We start from the raw sequence: 16,859 nt of genomic DNA, 5'->3' as shown, positions 1-16,859 counted from the left end.
CACACAGGGATGCAGCGGGTCCGGCCGCCACGGCTACGCTTTGATTGCATTTTGCAGAGAGGTTTCGAGGGAGAGCAGCCAGCCCTGCAGGCTGTCCCACCAGCCGGCCGCGCGCGCGCCCCGCTCCTTCTCGTCCTTCTGCTCCACGCCGATGCCTTTCCGGCAGCCGGGCGCCTTCGGCGCGTGCCCATCTGTCACCGGCACCGCGGGGCTCCCGCCGGGCCTGGCCAGGCACAGCGTGAGCGGCACCTCCAGCAGCAGGGTGACGGGGACGGCGGGCGGCCAAGCCCGCTGCTGCGTGGCCTTCCTCGTCCTCCTCTTCCCGCCGCGCGCTCCCGGGCGGCTCGTCCTCCTGGCAGCGCCGCGGTGCCGCCGGCGCGCCGCGCGCTTCCCTGGGTGGCACGTTCTGCACGTGCGCGCCGGCGCGCTCCGGCGGCGCCCTCGGAGCCGGGCGCCGGGGACACCCGCGTGTCGTCGTCGGTGGTGGTGGCTCTTGCAGCCCGGGGCTGGTGACCGGGGCCAGGTGACGGGGCCGGGGGCCGCCCGGCGGTGTCGGGGCCGGGGGCCGTGCAGCACGCAGCGCGCCATGGAGAGCGCGACGCCGAGCCTGCCGCGCGCCGCGCGCCGGGGCCCCGCAGCCATCGCCCCGCGGCCGGGCTCCCGCCGCCCGCCAGGCCGCGGCGCCCCGGGGCGCCCTGTGACGTCACCGCGCACGCGCGTGACGTCATAGCCCGCGGCTCCCGCCGCCCCAGCTGCGGGGACGTGGACGTCCCCGCTCGGGGCCAAGCAAAGAGGCGGCTGCGTCCGGGTACGAGAGTATTTATTACGCCGTTACAAGAGGCAGCACCGTGAGCGCCGGGCTCTCCCCGGGAACCGGGACGTACATTCAGAGCGCCGCGAACGGCCCGGCGAGGCGGGGGGCGGCGGGGACGCCCCATGGGGACAGCGGGAGTCCCCAGGCCACCCCGCTGCCGCCGCCAGCGCCCGGCACCCCGGGCGCGCGTGTCTGAGTGCTGAGGTTGCTGTGTGCTCCGCCGGGCAGTGCTGGGGGAGCTCCCCCCCTTCCTCGCGGCCCTCCTCTTCCTCCTGCTGCTGGCGGCCGTCAGGACGCGGCGTGGGGCCGGCCGGGGCCCCTCATTTCCTCGTGTGCAGCGTGTCCTGGAACTTGGTGCTGGTGTAGCGCAGGTGGAAGCCCTTCTTGTTGATGGTGTCATCCGAGTGGAAGCGGATCATCACCGAGTCGCCGGCCGAGTAGACCTCCTCGGGCGGCTGCGCGCGGAAGGGGAGCGCTCAGGGTGGCGGCCTCAGCCCCACGACCCTCCGGATTTGCTCCGGGGCGGCTGCACAAGCCGCAACCCCCTTGCAAGCTCCATGGGGCCAATGAACACACACATGCAATAAAGGGCGCAATAAAAATCCCTTGCGTGCACCCTCCCGCGTGCTCCCGGCGCACGGGCGCGCTCGGCACCGCGAGCGCATCCCCGGCGCTCACCCCGGAGCCGCAGTAGCGGCCCAGGCGGGGGGCCGTGCCGTCGTAGCCGTCGAAGAGCTCCATGTAGTCGTAGCCGCAGTCGGCCTCCTCCTCGATCTCGAAGGTCTGGAAGATGAGCTCCACGCCGTAGCCCTCCTCAGCCATGATCACCCACTCGCAGTCGGCGCCGCCGGGGTAGTTGTTGTCGCCGAACTGCGCGTGCGAGTACAAGTCCTTGGTCTGCACCTCGGCGCGCACCTGGCCCCCGCACACTGCGCGAGAACAGCGGGGCGGTTAGGGGGCCCGGGGACCCGCGCGCGCCGCGCGCCGCCCGCCCGCGCCTACCCGTGCCGTGCGCCGCCTCGAAGCCCTTCTTCTGCACCGAGCTGTCCGACACGAACTTGAGGAAGAGCCGGTTGCCGGAGGAGAGCAGCGGCGCGGGCTCCTTGGCGCCGCAGAAGCGCCCGAGCGCCGGCGCCTGCGCGTCCGGCCCGTCGAACACCTCCAGGTGGTCGTAGGCGCATTCCTGCTGCGCCTCGATGTCCAGCGCCGTGAAGGTCTGCGGGGACGCCGCGTCACCCCCCCTGCCACCCGTCCTCGTGCCGCCCGTCCCCGCGCCGCCGCCGCGCTCACCAGCCTGACGCGGTGCCCCGGCGTGGTGGCGATGGCCCACGTGCACTCCTTCTTGCTGGGGTACTTGTCGGGCCAGTTGGGGCTCGTGATGGTGCCCGAGATCGCGGTCACCTTGTGGTCGCAGCCGGCTGCGGGGAGAGGAGGCCGCTCGGCACCGGCGCGGGCGGCCCCGGCGCGCCGCGGCGGGCGGACGCACCTTCCTTGCAGTCGTGCCGGTTGTCGTGCAGCACGAAGCCGCTGCGGCACTGGCACGTGTAGCTGCCCAGGGAGTTGAGGCACTCGTGCTGGCAGCCGCCGTTGTTCTTGGAGCACTCGTCCTTGTCTAGGAGAGAAGGGAGGTTGCAATGAGCGTACGGCCGCGCGCGCGTTCCGGCGCGGAGCACCCGGAGCGCCGCCGGCGCCGGGGCGGCTTGGCGGGCAGCGAGCGCCGAGCAAGCGAGCGCCGGCGGCGAGCGGAGGCGGGCGGCACGGGGCACCCGGCGCTGCGGCCCGGGTGGCAGAAAGACACACAGCCACAACGACAGATGCACAACACAGACCAGGACGCGGGAGTCCCCTCTTTACTCATCGACAGCAAATGTCACAGACACAATAAAAAAACCGCAAACGAGGCCGGCTGGTGGAGGACATGTCTAAAACCAACGGGTGAGGCGGGACGGGGAGGTCAAAACCAAACCCCCGAAACATTTTTTTTTTAAAAAAAAAGGCCAACAACCAGTTCTGTCAAGCAAGGGGCGGCGGGGCCGTGCTCCCGCGGCGCGGCCCGCGGCGCTGCTGAGTCCGAGCGCGCGCGCGGCGCCGCTCACGAGGGGCCGCGCGGCCGCTTCTGCAGGCGGAACTTCAGGCCGGGCGGGCGGGATTTCGGGGGCTGCAGCTGCTGCTTCTTCTCTGCAACGAGACACGGGGCGGGGGGACAGCGGGGGAGCGGGGGTGAGCGGGGCCGGCGGCGGCGGCGGCGGCGGCGGGACATGCACGGCGGCTAAGCCGGAGCACCGGGAAGCAGCGGAGGAGGAGGAGGATGAGGAAGGCGCAGGGGAGCTTCAAGCTTTGCCGGTGCGGGCGGGCTGGGGGCAGCCGGTGCAGGGAGGCCGTGGGAGGCCGCCTGGACGGCCCCTACTTACCTGCGAGCGGCCACAACCTGCCTGAGGGTCCCTATTGCTGCGCCCGGGCGCACCGCGTCCTCTCCGGACCGGGAGCGCACGGGGCCGCTGCGGCTCCGGGAAGGCTCCGGAGCCGCTCGGAACCCCGCGCTCGGCACCTCCGCTGTGTCCCGGGAAGCGAGCGCCGGCACCCGGCTGCTCTCCAGGCCAAGCTCGCCCCTTCGCTGCCCCTCGGTGCCACGGGGAGACGCGCGGGCACCCCAGCCCCAGCTCTCGGCGCCTCCTCCTAACACGACGCCGCAGGCTGGCATCTCGCTCCGAGGTGCCAGGGAGGTGGAAGGGCCCCTTTGGGACGGGAAGGGACATCCTGGCGGGACGAGCGCGGCTCCGGCAAAGGGGGAGCGAGCGAGGCCCGGTGCTGCAGGAAGGGCCGCGGGAGCCTGGGCGGGCGAGACAAGAGTGACAGGGTTGCCGGAGCACAGAAGCCCAGGGATAAAGCGTCTTTCCCAACCCTTCATTCAGTTGCGGGGCTGTTTGGCGCGCGCTGGCACCCGGAGCCGCACGTGCGCCGTGCCACGACCCAGCAAGCGCGCGGTGCCACCCCGCTGCAAAACCCCCAGCGGGAAGCGGCTCCCCAGAGCGCGGGGACGTACCTGGGTGCGGGCACCGCGGTGGGCTCCCGCGCCGACGCTTCCTTGGGCGCCGGCCGGGGCTGCCGCTACGTGGCCCGATGCCGCTGTCCCGCTCAGCTCCTCCGAGGACCAGGAGGAGGAGGGCAAACCCGTCTTTGCTTTGGGATCAGCACCCGAGCGGGGTCGGCACCCGCCGGGATCCGATCGCCAACCGCATCCAAAGCGCTTGGCGCAGCGGGAGCGAGAGGCTGAGACCCTCTGCATCCCAAAAGGAGCCACACGGAGACGCTTGCCCGGGGCCTGCTAGCCACGGGCCAGCATGGAGCACAGGGAGCCTCGGGCCGGCCAAGCCCTCCGGCGCGGTGCAGCCACCGGGATTGCCCGGAGACCTGCACGGAGAGAGGCGGAGGGGAGCACTCGGGGGCAGCGGGACACCCCGAGGACGGGGACCCGGCGGAGCAGGGGACAAGGGGACGCCAAGCGGACACTCACCCGCTGCCCGCGGTGCCACCCGGCTGTCCCGGCAGCTCCTGGCCACGCTGGTGCCTCCTGCGCCGGCCGCGCTACCTGACTTGCCTTGGGTTTCGTTAAGAAATAAAGCAGAGGCTCTGCCCCCCGGCCTGGCAGCGCCGCCTCGGCTTGGCCCGCCGGAGGAGACCCCGAGGGCGCATGGGGACGCGGCGCCGGGGACCGTCCGAGTGTCCCCGCTGCTTAAAAAGGCTGCGGCGGGGGGAAAAAGCCCCCATGGGAGGCGCTGGGTGCTTTGCAGCCCAGCCGGGCTCGGGGATACAAGAGATGCCCCGTGCACGGGGCTCCGGCCGCCGCGCACACTGACACGGGTGGCACGTCCTGCTGGAAGTCCCTGTCCCCCCCAGGTGCAAGGAGAGCCAGTCTGCCGGCGGAGCGCGACACGGAGCAAGCGACAGCAGCAGCCCCGGCTGTCGCAGCAGCCGAATGCACCAGCGCATCCCCCACGGCGAGCGCATGGGCAAGCGTGCGGGCAGCGCGTGCAGCGCAGCGAGGCAGAGGGCACCGCGGCGGGCAGCGGGGACGGCGCGAGCTCCCGCGCTCCTCGCGGCCACGCGGGACCCCTCGGGACGCCGTCGTCCCAGGAACACGGGGAGCGCACGGAGAGGCGGGAGCTGGGCCGTCACCTTGCCGGCTGGGGTGGCTACCTGAGAAGAAGTGGGCCTTGAAGCCCTTCTTGGAGACGGTGTTGTCCGACTTGAACTCGATGCGCATGTTGTTGTACTGCGACGTGATGACGTCGGGCTTCTCGGCGCCGCAGAACTTGCCGTGCAGCTTGGAGTCGGCCGTGAGGCCGCTGCGCACCTCCACGAAGTCGTACTTGCACACCTGCGGCACGGGGTGACACGCTGGGGCCGGCGCGCTCCGCGGGACCCCCGTCACCGCCACCGTCCCGAGCACTCACGTCATTGCCCTCGGTCTCGAAGAAGTCGAACTGCAGGGAGATGCGGTACTGCGTGGGCGCCACGAGCTGCCAGATGCAGTTCTTGTTGGGCGGGTACTCCTTGGGCCACCCGGGGCTGGTGATGGAGCCGTTGAGCTTGGTGAGGAAGCCTCCGCAGGCGGCTGCGGGCACAGCGCGGCGTGAGCGTCCCCGCGGAGCGCGTGGCAGCCGCACACGTCACCGGCACCGCTCACCCTCGCAGCGGCGCTTGTCGGAGGCCAGCTCGTAGCCCGGGTCGCAGGCGCACTTGTAGCTGCCCAGCGTGTTGACGCAGCGCTGCTCGCAGCCGCCGTTGTTGGGCCGCGAGCACTCGTCCACCTCTGCGTGCGGGAGCAAGCGAGAGCGCACGGGGATCAGCGCACACCGGCGCTCGGCATGGCCACGGCGCCGCCGGAGCCCGGCGCTCCGGTACCGGAGCCGGTACCTTTGAAGAAATTCACGGCAAAGCCGGCCTTGTTGATGGAGCCGTCGGAGACGAACTTCATCCAGAGCTTGTTGGAGGTGCTCTTGATGTCGTCGGGCTTGTCGTAGCCGCAGTAGCGCCCGATGAGGCCGCTGGCCTCGCTGCTGCCGTCGCGGATCTCCAGGTAGTCGTAGGCGCAGCTGTCGTGGCGCTCGATCTGCGCGGGCGCCGCGGCGTCAGCGGGGACGCCGGTCCTGCCGCCGGCCCCCGCGCTCTCGCCGCGCGCTCACCTCGAAGGACTGGAAGGTGAGGCCCACGTGGAAGCCCTCGGAGACGGTGATCTTCCACACGCACACCTTGCTGGGCCGGTAGTCGTCGGGGTAGTTGGGGGACTGGATGTGCCCGTTGTCCTTCCGCACGTCCCCGCCGCAGATGGCTGCGGGAGGTGACAGCCAGCGGCTGCAGCGGCGACGCTCCGGAGGGACCGGGCGCCGTCCCCGTGTCCCCTCCGGCAGCACCGCCCGGCCCTGGTGGCCCCGGTACCTTCGTAGACGGCGAAGAAGCCCTTGCCCACCCAGTTGCTGCTGCTGCGGAACTCGACCCAGAGGCGGCTGTCGGTGGAGACGATGGGCTCGGGCAGCTTGTTCCCGCAGAACCTGCCTGGGGAGCGAGGCGCGCTCGGCTGCCGCGGGGCCCCGCGCCGTGGGGACCCCGCGCCGCCCCGCGCGCCGCCCCCGGCCACCCCTCGCTCCGTCCCTTCCCGACGCACGGGCACGGGGGGGGCGCACAGCGCGCGTGGGGGCAGCCCCGGGACGGACGGGGGAGCCGCCGCGCGCTGCCCGACGGGACCTTGGGCGGCCCGATGTCCCCCGGGAAGGACCGGTGGCCGCGCGAGGGGCAGGGGAGCGGGGACGGGCAGAGCGCGCGGGGACGCAGGGGCAGGGCCGGGGCGCAGCACGGCGCGCCGGCCGGCGCGGCCAGCCCGGTTGGTTACCTCGCAGCGTGGCCTTTCTCCAGAACCCGTCTCTCACCTCCACGTAGTCGTACCAGCACAGCCGGCTTCGGTAGAGGTCCAGGCTGGTGAAGTTCAGGATGATCTGGAGGAGGCAGCGGGTCAGGAGGCTCCGCGGGGCCCCGCGATGCCGACGGCGCTCCCGGTGCCGCCGGATCCGCTCCTCCGCCGTGGGGCCGGGGGAGGATGGGGGCGGGAAGGAGCCGGGGCGCCGGTACCTTCTCGCCGGGGGTCACGGAGATCCTCCAGACGCAGTGCATGTGCGCGGAGTAGCCGTTGGGGAACTCGGGGGACGAGAAGTTGCCCTGGCTGTCCTGGAGCGTCTCGCCGCAGGCTGCGGGGACAGCGGCCGCCGCGGCTCGGTCTCCCGTGGGGACCCGGCCTCGCTCCCGCATCCTCCCCACGGTCACCCCAGCGCCGCTGCCATGTGGCCACCACCGGAGAAGCCCCACGGGACCCCTCGGTGCCCGCACGCGCCGCGGCTGGCGACGCTCCCGGCCATCACTCTGCCATCCCCGTGGCCCAGCATGGCCATCTGGGAGCCACATGACGTGACGGCGGTGGCCACCGCGCAGAGAGGCCGGGCTCGCGCCGTGCCCGCCTCGTTGAGCAGGGCCGCGCAGGGCTCCGCTCGCCGCTCTCCAGCTCATCCCTTTCCTATCCGCCAACCTGCTGTGGGCTCACACGGACCGGCGTTTAACTCCGGAACAGCCCAAAGCGGTGACCGGGCGCAATGTTCCCCACGGAGAGGGCACGGGCGGCACTCACCCGGGCAGCGGTAGAGCTTGCGGGCCTGCGCGATGTCCCCTTTGCTCAGGCGCGTCCGCTGGCCGATGGGCGGCCGGACCCCGTTCACGTCATATTTGGGCAGGATGGTGTCCAGGAAAATGCCCCTGGGAGCGGGAGCAGGGAATGGCCCCGTGCCCCGCGGCTTCTCCTCCCCGCCGGCATCCGCCCGGGCAAACCGGTCGTCCCGCCGCGTCCCCGGCACGTCTCGGCGGGTGCCGGAGCGTACCTGGAGAAGGTGTTCCTGGCATAGTGCATGATGCTGTCGAAATCGTACGTCTCGCCCAGCGACTCCACCTCCTCCGGCTCCATCTTCAGGAAGTTGTACTCCTGCCCTGCGGAGCGGGCACGAGGCCACGGTGAGGGGCTCCGGGCAGCGGCGCCGCTCCCCGCGCGCGCGGGACGGCCCCGGGGCGCTACCTGGCTGGATGTTCTCGCGGATGATGGAGACGTGGTCGTCCCGGTCGGGGCGCGTGTGCTCGTGCCAGAAGCCGATGACGTGGCCCAGCTCGTGCACCACGATGCCGAACTTGTCACAGTTTTTGCCGATGGAGATGGCCTGCGGGCCCCCTCCTCGGCGGCCCACGTAGGAACAGCACCTGGCGCGGGGGCAGAGCGCGGTGGCACCGTTTTGCCCCGGCACCAGGGAATTCCCGGCCTGTGAGCAGGCACCGGCGTGACTCAGGCCGCGCGCTTCCCGCTCGGAGGCGAGCATCTGGAAAGCATTCCTGCAGCCTCAGCTCGCTGGAAACCTGAGCCCGTGCGCGTAGATGAGGCCGAGCCTCCAGCCGGGCCTCTGCCTGGGAACCGGGACAGCTCAGACAGCGCATGCGGAGCCGGTCCTGAGGCACAGAGCCGGTCCTGTACCGTGGCCACGTCCCTGCACCGTGACCAGATTCCTGCACTGTGGCCTGGTCCCTGCACCGTGGCCAGGACCCTGCACTGTGACTGGGTCCCTGCACTGTGGAGCTGGTCCTGCACTGTGGCCACATCCCTGCACTGTGGCCACGTCCCTGCGCTGTGACCGGGTCCCTGCGCTGTGACCAGGTCCCTGCACAGTGGCCACATCCCTGCACTGTAGAGCTGGTCCTGCACCATGGCCAGGCCCTGCACCGTGACCGGGTTCCTGCACCGTGGCCAGGTCCCTGCACTGTGACCGGGTCCCTGCACTGTGACCGGGTCCTTGCACTATGGAGCTGGTCCTGCACCGTGACCAGGTCCCTGCACCGTGGAGCTGGTCCTGCACTGTGGCCACGTCCCTGCACTGTGACCGGGTCCCTGCACTGTGGCCAGGTCCCTGCACCGTGCCCGGCTCCCTGCACTGCATTCAGTGCAACCTTGCTGCCGTATTCCCAGCTCTGTGTGGCTGCTCCGCTCCCGGGAAGGGCTCCCACGGAGCACCCTGTGCCTGGGCTGCTCTGCAGGTCCCTTCCAAACCCGTTGCCCTTGGCAGGATGCGCACGGGCCCCCTCCCGGCTCCCGCTCACCATCGGCGCTTCCCACGCGCTTCCCTGCGGCACCAGCCGCCCCGCGACACCGCCAGGACACGGATCGACATCCCCGCCCGGCCAGCACGAGCTGCCACGTGGGCATTTCAGTGCCAAGGCCCATTGGCGGGGCCCTAATTGCCCCTAATTAGCACTCCTGCAAGCCACAGGGCTGCCTAATTGCAGCCGCGCGCCTTGCGCCAGGGGCCGGCTCCGGCGGCGGCGCCGGCGGCCCCGCTCACCCGCAGGGCCGGTACGTGAAGACGATGTAGCTGTCCTCGTCGTTGCGCTCCAAGAAGGTGACGCACGTGTGCTTCTCCCAGTGGCGCATGGCCTGCCGGAAGATGGCTCGCTGGCTGCCTGCGGGGCGCGCGGGGACGTCAGCCGGGCGCGGGGACGCCGGGGCCCACGCGTCCCCGCGCCGGTCGCCCGCGCTCACCGCTGAAGTTCCCGCTGATCACGTAGGGGATGACGCCGTCGGGCCACACGCGCTCGGGCCGGGACGTGGCGGCGCGGCGGCCCCGTGCCCGCCGGGACGCGCCGGTGCCGTTGGTGCCTGCGCGGGGACACGGGGGCTGAGGGGCGCCCGGGCGGGCGCGGGGGCCGTCGGGGGCCGCGGGCGGGCGCCGGTACCTGCGCTGGCGGCCGGCAGCCGCTGCACCGTGCGGCGCGGCACGTCCACCACGCGCTCCACGCGGAAGAGCCGCAGGTCCTCCTCGTCCAGCGCGATGTCTCCCAGGAAGGCGGCTGCGGAGCGGGGGACACCGTTAGGGGGGCCGTGCCGACCCCACGGGGACGAAGGTGGCCCGGCCTCTTCCTCGCTGCCGGGGGGCCGAGCCGCCCTGGGCTTCCCCGCCACATCTGCTTTGCATCACGGCGGCTCCGCGTCTTTTCAGGCTTTCTGTGATTATTTGTGTAGCAGAGTTGTTTTAACCCAGCACCGCGTGTGCGAGCACCAAGGGCCACGGCTGGCTCCAGCAGCCCTCCTCCTCCTCCTCCTCCTCCTCTTCCTCCCAGCCCGGGTGTCTCAGGATGAGCAGCGGGTACAAGCAGAACCGTGCAGGAATGATTGACACCCAGGCAACGTGCATCCCAAAAGAGCCACGAATTCTGTGGAAAACGGGGCAGGAGCACTGGGAGCACCCAGGGAAGGGGAGCGGAGCCGCCTCCGAGCAGCCCCGGGCGGAAGCGGCACCGGAGGGGACGTGTCCGTCCGGCAGCGCGGGGGAGGACGGCAGAGCGGGCGGCAGCCGTGCCAAGAGCCGCGGGAAGGACAAGGGAAAGTAAGCCGGCTTGGAGCGCAGTGAGCGCCGCCGGGGCCAAGCGCTATAGAAACCATATGCGAGGGATTTAGGAGACGTGAGCGACCCGGGCAAGCGAGCGCGGGGACGGGGGCCCGGCTCACGGCTCGGCGGCGGCGGCACAAACCCCCCGGGGGTCCCGGCCGGCCCGGGGAGCGCGGGCGGCTCCGCGCGCGGTGCCGGCCGAGGGAGGTGTCCTGGCAGCCCTCCCGGCGCGGACGCGCTGGGGACAGCCCGGCGCGGCGCATTTAGAAACGTCCACGTCGGTCGGGGCTCGCCCCGGCTCCCCGGATCGTTTTTCCTTTCCCAAGGCCGCACTCGCGTCCGCAGCCCTGTTTCCCAAAGGAGGGCACCGGGGACGGAACCGGCAAGGTCCTGCCTCCTGCCGTGCCGCTCCGGGCGCTTCCAAAGCCAAAGGAAAGGTCTGGAGGGAACACGGCCTGGGCTGCAGGAGCAGCAGGAATAGCAGAAGGGAACCCGGACGCCTGGGCTCCCTTTGCGGCTGCGGGAGCGAGCAGGAGGGTGCGAAGGCGACCGCGGAAGCAGCTCCAGCTCAGGGAAGCGGGGCGGGAAGCTGCTTGCCCGAATTCCCGAGACGCTGCCGATTTCCCTGCGGATGCTGGCGGATGCTGCTCGCGCTGCCACGACTTGCTTATCTCCCGCTAACATCGCGGCTGGCGGCGGCGCTTTGCTCGCTTGCTCATGGTGATCACGGCGGGGCCACCACGAGCATCTGCGCCCACCGGCTGCCCTGTCCTGGGGGAACGTGGGGAACGCGGGTTTCTCACGGCTCAGCGAGACGTCCCCCCACCGTGGCCCCGGGCTAATGAAGCTGCTTAATGAGGGGAGCGAGGAGCAGCGGGGGGGAGGCTGCGTCGGGGCCGACAGCGGCAGGGGGAGGCCGCGGGAGCGCACCAGGGGGTCCCGAGCCCTTCCGCAAGCTACGTGCCACAAGCATCCCCGTGTCCTGCGCCACGAGCATCCCCGTGTCCTGCGCCATGAGCATCCCCGTGTCCTGCGCCACGAGCATCCCCGGGCCTTGTGCCACGAGCATCCCCGTGTCCTGCGCCATGAGCATCCCTGTGCCATGAGCATCCCCGTGTCCTGAGCCGCGAACACCCCTGTGCCACGAGCATCCCCGTATCCTGAACTGCGAACATCCCCATGCCTTGTGCCACAAGCAACCCCGTGTCCTGTGCCATGAGCATCCCCGTGCCTTGTGCCATGAGCATCCCCGGGCCTTGTGCCACGAGCATCCCTGTGTCCTGAGCTGCGAACATCCCTGTGTCCTGAGCTGCGAACATCCCCATGCCATGAGCATCCCCATGTCCTGCGCCACGAATATCCCCATGTCCTGCGCCACGAATATCCCCATGTCCTGAGCTGTGAACATCCCCATGTCCTGTGTCATGAGCACCCCCGTATCCTGAGTCACAAGCATGCCCGTGCCCTGTGCCATGAGCATCCCCATGTCCCGAGCCACGAGCATTCCTGTGCTGCCTTTGCTCACCCTCAACCTCCGTTTCCCCATCTGACACTCTGTAGTTGCCCGCAGATGGTCACTTTATGACTGCAGAAGCCGAGGAGGTGGCATCCAACCCTGTGTGACAACCAGCCCTGAGGATCTGCATGAACCAGGCTCTGGTCGGGCACCGGCGGGGCCGGGGAGCTGCCCTGGCAATGCTGGAGCTCTCTGTGCACCCCCGTCCCAGATAACTCGGCCCTGCACCGCAGTCTGATGTTCTGCTCTGTTTGCTCTTTGGGTTCTCGGAACAATGATGTAATCGCGGGGCTGAATATTCGGATAAGTATTCGGACACCGGCCAGCCCTTGCAGCACCCTGTCCCGGCGCTCCCTGCAGCGCGCACACCCTCCCTATGGCTCACAGGGTCCCTCTGTCCCCTCCATGTCCCCGTCCCCATGTCCCCATCCCACCACGGCCTGCCAGGGGTGCGGGAGGTGCTCAGCATCCTTCGGAGCAGGCGGAGGACGGAGGGCCTGGGGTCTGTGCCAAGGATCTGCCGCGTTCCCGCTGACCTCGGACTCCGTCCGAGCGATGCAAGGGAGAGGGCCCGCGAGCTCGCGCCGCGAACGCCGTGTCCTGCTGAGCCGGCAAAAGCAAACAGAGCGCGGGAGGAACCTTGGCCGAGCGGGGCCGGCCGATAAGCGCGGCCGGGAGCTGTGGGCGCAGCCCCGGTGCACGGGGGCCGTTTCGGTGCGGTGGGGACGGGTGCTCGGCCGGTGCCGCAGCGTGGGCGGTTGCAGCGGGGCCGTCGCGAAGGTGCCTGCGGCGCTGCCGGGCAGCGAGGCTCGGAGTCGGCAGGGCAGCATCCCCCCGGCTCTGGCGAGCGGCTCGCTATGCGAGGAATGCTCCTCGCGCCTCCCCCTCGCCGCCGCGCGCCAGCCCAGCTGCAACGGGGCCGCGAGACGCGGGGGGCCGCGGCACGGGAGCCGGGGCCGCCCTGGGACCGGGCCGGAGCCGGGAAGCGCCCGCCGCGCCGCTCACCGGGATGGCAAACGCAGCTGCATCCTGCTCCCGGGTCCCTTCCCAGAACCGGAGCGGGATGAGCGGGTGCTCCGGACCCCACTCCAGCACTGGGGCCACTGTCCGGCTGCTGCCCGCTCCCATCTGGCACAGCCCCTTCATTCCCGAGTCCTGGGCCTTTAAACCGCCCCATTTTTCCCTGTGCCGCCTGCTCCCAGCAGTGCATTCCCAGGATGCGGGCACAGTCCCGGCCCAGCCTTGCAGCCCCCAGCCCTGGGCATCGCCCGGCCAAGTCCACGCTCAGCATCCGACGCGGTGCTGCCTCAGTATCCCCATCCATTCACCACCATCCTCCCTGCATCCCTGCAGGCCGGTCTCGGGGTCTGCCCGCTCCAGGGGCGGATTTTCCTACAGCTCCCTGACAGCAGACGGAGGAGAAAGGCCAGCAAGGAGCCAGCAGGGAACCCGCGGCATCGCTCCGGCTGCTCCTCGCCACCCCGCGCCTCCCATTCCCTTCCCAGCTTTGCTCCCTGCTCCGGCAGGGGCTTCAATCCGCATGCAGCACTGCACAGGGTGCGATTTTCTCCTTGCCTTTCGCCAGGCAAAGCTCTTTTGAACAAACACGACGGCGATGCCTGGGACAAGCTTGGGCAAAATCTCTTTTGCAGTGCCGTGTCTCCCCGTTATCCCTTCCCGACGGCCGCTTTGCTCCCGCCTGCGTGCCGGCCATGTGTTTCCCAGTGCCGGATAAGCCTCAGGAAGTGCCATCTCCCCCTGGACACGACCGGCCGCCGTGAATCCACAGTGGGAGGGTTTCCCAGGCCACCAGGGCCGCACGGAGCGGGCAGGCGGCGGTGGGGACCCCCGGTCCCCTCTGAGGCCACGGCCCAGCGCACACGGATAAAGCGGATCCCGGCGGAGCCCCGCGGGGTCCCTGCACCGCCCCGGAGCGCAGGCCTCCCGCCGGCCCCGTCTCCGCGGGCGGGTTTTAGCCGGCATGAATAAGTGACATATAACGGCTGGAAAATATTTTTGGGCAGCCTGACAAGTGTGACTGCAAGCAGTAGCCTCCGGCGGCTCCGCCTGGAAAGTGTAATCTAGGTGAAGCCCCGCGGCCGGAGCCAGCGCGCTCCAGGCACGGCTGGCGAGCGGGGCCGCGGCTCCGGGGGCCATCCCGGCTGGGAGCGCTGCATCCCACGGGAGCCGCGGTGCGGGAAGCGGTGCCGGGCCCGGCGTTCCCGCTGCTCTCCCAGGACAAGCGGCGCGCGCAGCCCGCCGGCCGTGTTTGCTTAGCCCTTCGCAAACACAGCGCTCCGGGCAAGCGCTCGCGGGGCTGTTTTCCCAACGCGGCTCCGCAGGCGGCTCCGGAGGGAACAGAGTCGGCCCTCGTTCTCAGCTGGGCACCCCGGGGCGCAGGGCAGGCTGCGAGCGGGACCATGCGAGCACGGACACCGGGACATCCGGATGCCGGGGGCTGCTCCAACGGCTGCAGCTCCCAGCCAAGTCCCTGTAGCTGCCGGGATGGCCAGGGCGGATGAGCAGATGGCACCGGCGGCTCTTTCCGCCCGGCCGCTGGCACCGGGGCAGGGCTGGCGCGGGGCACCGGGCGGCCGGAGCCGCTGCCGTGCCTGGGCGGGCAGCCTCAGGATACCTCTGGCATGAGCTGTGCGGAGCAACCCGGATTCCTTTCCCGGCTCGTCCCCTCCTGCCGCCTCCTCTCGCCGGGAGCCGCGGCGGCGAGGCCCCAGCGCTCAGCTGTTTCCGGTGCTGCCCAAATCCCAGGGAATCTCACTGCCCCGCTCGCCTCCAAACAAAAACAGCGACTCCGAAGGCCGAGGTCGGCGGGTGCCGGCACCGGCTCCAATGGGTCCCTGAGCTCCATGGGCAAATCCCCCCGCTTACGGGGGCAGGAGGCCGCCCCACCGGTGCCAGCAGGATATTGGAGTGTGCAGGACCGGCGGGATAAGGGGCCCTTCCTCTCTTGGTAAAGTCATCCCCGGCCAATTCCGCTCGTTGACAAGCAACGTCCCATCCCTGCCGCGCGCTTGATGAGGCACAAACGAGCAGAGCCTGCGGCCAGCTCAGCCCAGGCGCTTTTGCAAGCCCGGGAGGACAGGAAGGGAAGGAGTTTGGGCCAGAAAAAAAAAAAATAAAAAAACCCTCCTGCAGACAGAGTTATATCAACAGGCACCTTCCAGTGCAAACAATGCTGTTAAGGAGAGACGCGGCCCTCCAGCCGGTACGCGGGACTGTCCCGTGGGACCCAAGCCCTACGCCGGGGAGGTCTCCCCCGTGCCTCAGTTTCCCCTCGCATCCCGCCCGTGTGGCTCGGCAGCGTCTCCGCGCGCACCGGGGGCCCCGGGCGCTTCCAAAGCGCGATTAAGAGCCCAGCAACGCCCGGCGCGAGCCGGGGCCGCCCGCGGGTAACGACCGGCGGCTCCGGGCCGCGCTCGCGGTGCCGCGCTGGCCGCGGGGGCGGCTCGCAGCGGGGACGGACCGGCCGCCCCCGCCGGAACCGGGACCGGGGAGTGGGGGGGGGGGGAGCCCCGCGGAGCCCCCGGGCCGGGCCGGGGGCTGGGGCGGGGGGAGGGGGCAGAGCGCGCCCCCGCCGCGCGCGCCCGCCCCGCGCTCCGCTTTGTCCCTACCCGCCTTGCAGGGGTCCTGGTAGTCCAGGGGCTCGTCGTCCTCCTCGTCGTCCAGCACGTCGGGGTAGTCGGGGAAGCGGGCGGCGCGGGCGAGCAGCACGCACAGCAGCAGCGCGCAGCCCCGCGGCCCGGCCATGGCTCTGGGCAGCGGCGAGGGCGGGCGGCTCTTTTCTTTTTTTTTTTTCTTTTTCCTTTTTTCCTTCCCCTCTTTCCTTCCCTTCTTCGCTCCCTCTTTTTTTTTTTTTTTCCTCCTTTTTTTTTTTTTTTTTTTTTTTTTTTTAGGGAAATGAGATCTGGCGGGGGCGGGTTCAAGCGCGGAGCTCGGCCCCTGCTGCAGCCCGCCGGGCCCGGGCGCACGGCTGGGAGCGGGGCCAGCGGCCGGAGGGGGGCGGCGGGACCGCGGGCCCGGCCCGGCCCGCGGCCCCTGGCCTTGTACCCCAAAACCCCGCCGGTTTGCAGCCCCCAAGGCCCGGTCTGCACCCTGCACCCCCTGCTCCTGCACCCTGCAGCCCCCAGTCCACCCCTGCACTCCGCTCTGCACCTATTTCCTCCAGGAGGGCACCCCAGCCTGCGCTGTGCAGCCCCCACCCTGCAGCCCCCAGCCCCTTTCCACTCCCCACTCCCTGCCCCGGACTGATCCTGCGTGTCCAGTCCCATCCCTGGATCCACAGCCCACATCCCAGCCCTGCGCCCACACCACCCTGCAACTGCCCCTGCATGTCACAGCCCCGGTGCTGCCCCCGCGTATTCCCTGCATCCCACATCCCGCTCCTTCCCAGCGGGCTCAGCCTGCTGGGGGGGGACGGGGGGCAGCCAGGCCCCCCAAGCACCGCTCTCCTGTCCCCAGCCAGCCCTGCATGGAGGGGACAGCACCTAGAGCAGGGCCCGGGGGACACGGGGCCGCCGGGGAGGCCGGGCTCCAGCGCCGGCCGCGTGGCTGCGCGCGCTCGCGGGCGCCTGCGCGCGCTCGCGGGCGCGCGGGTGCACGTGCACGCGCCGAGGTCTGCGAGTGACACCTGCCGTCAAAGCGCCGCCACTTCAGCCCCCGCGAGGCCACCCGGGATGGGGACAGCGGCGTCCGGGGCCCCGCCGCGCTCGCCACTAGGGCGAGCTCCGAGCTCAGCGCTCTCGGGGGGCCCGGGGGGGACGTCCCGGTGCCACGAGCTGGGGAGCGGGGGCAGAGGTGGCCCTGGCGACCAGGCACAGGAGCAGGAAGGTGCCAGGGCTCCAGCATCCCACCCGGTGCCGTATGGGGAAGCTGAAGCTGCCGAAAGGGGTGCAAGGGGAATTGTTGGCTTTGCCACCTGATCCCGCTGCTCTCGAGTGCATGCAGCTCCCTGAGGTGACTACGTGGGGGACAGAGCCAGACAAGGTAACTGGGCTGGTGGCCACAGGCTGTCCCAGCCACAGCCAACCTCCCCAGCAGCAACGCT

The 16,859-nt window shown here is 70.8% G+C and overlaps 1 protein-coding gene across 1 annotated transcript; it reads right to left on the bottom strand.

Annotated features, from left to right (window-relative positions):
• Positions 1–1,086: 1,086 nt before the first annotated feature.
• BMP1 (bone morphogenetic protein 1) lies at positions 1,087–15,618 on the bottom strand. The gene is given in 20 exon segments (XM_088521485.1): positions 1,087–1,269; positions 1,493–1,743; positions 1,817–2,030; positions 2,105–2,232; positions 2,301–2,426; positions 5,012–5,192; positions 5,269–5,429; positions 5,502–5,627; positions 5,732–5,927; positions 6,001–6,146; positions 6,254–6,370; positions 6,705–6,807; positions 6,941–7,056; positions 7,491–7,615; positions 7,738–7,843; positions 7,929–8,107; positions 9,238–9,355; positions 9,435–9,546; positions 9,549–9,742; positions 15,427–15,618. Coding segments are annotated over 20 exon segments (2,970 nt in total). The 5' UTR covers positions 15,563–15,618; the 3' UTR covers positions 1,087–1,134.
• Positions 15,619–16,859: the final 1,241 nt, after the last annotated feature.

Source organism: Tinamus guttatus, unplaced genomic scaffold (genome assembly GCF_059628265.1).
Source record: "Tinamus guttatus ecotype Peru unplaced genomic scaffold, ASM5962826v1 Tinamus_guttatus_pri_ptg000123l, whole genome shotgun sequence".
NCBI classification, from domain to species: Eukaryota; Metazoa; Chordata; class Aves; order Tinamiformes; family Tinamidae; genus Tinamus; species Tinamus guttatus.
The sequence above is the reverse complement of the archived record's forward strand: the minus strand, read 5'-3'. Positions and strand labels throughout refer to the sequence as shown.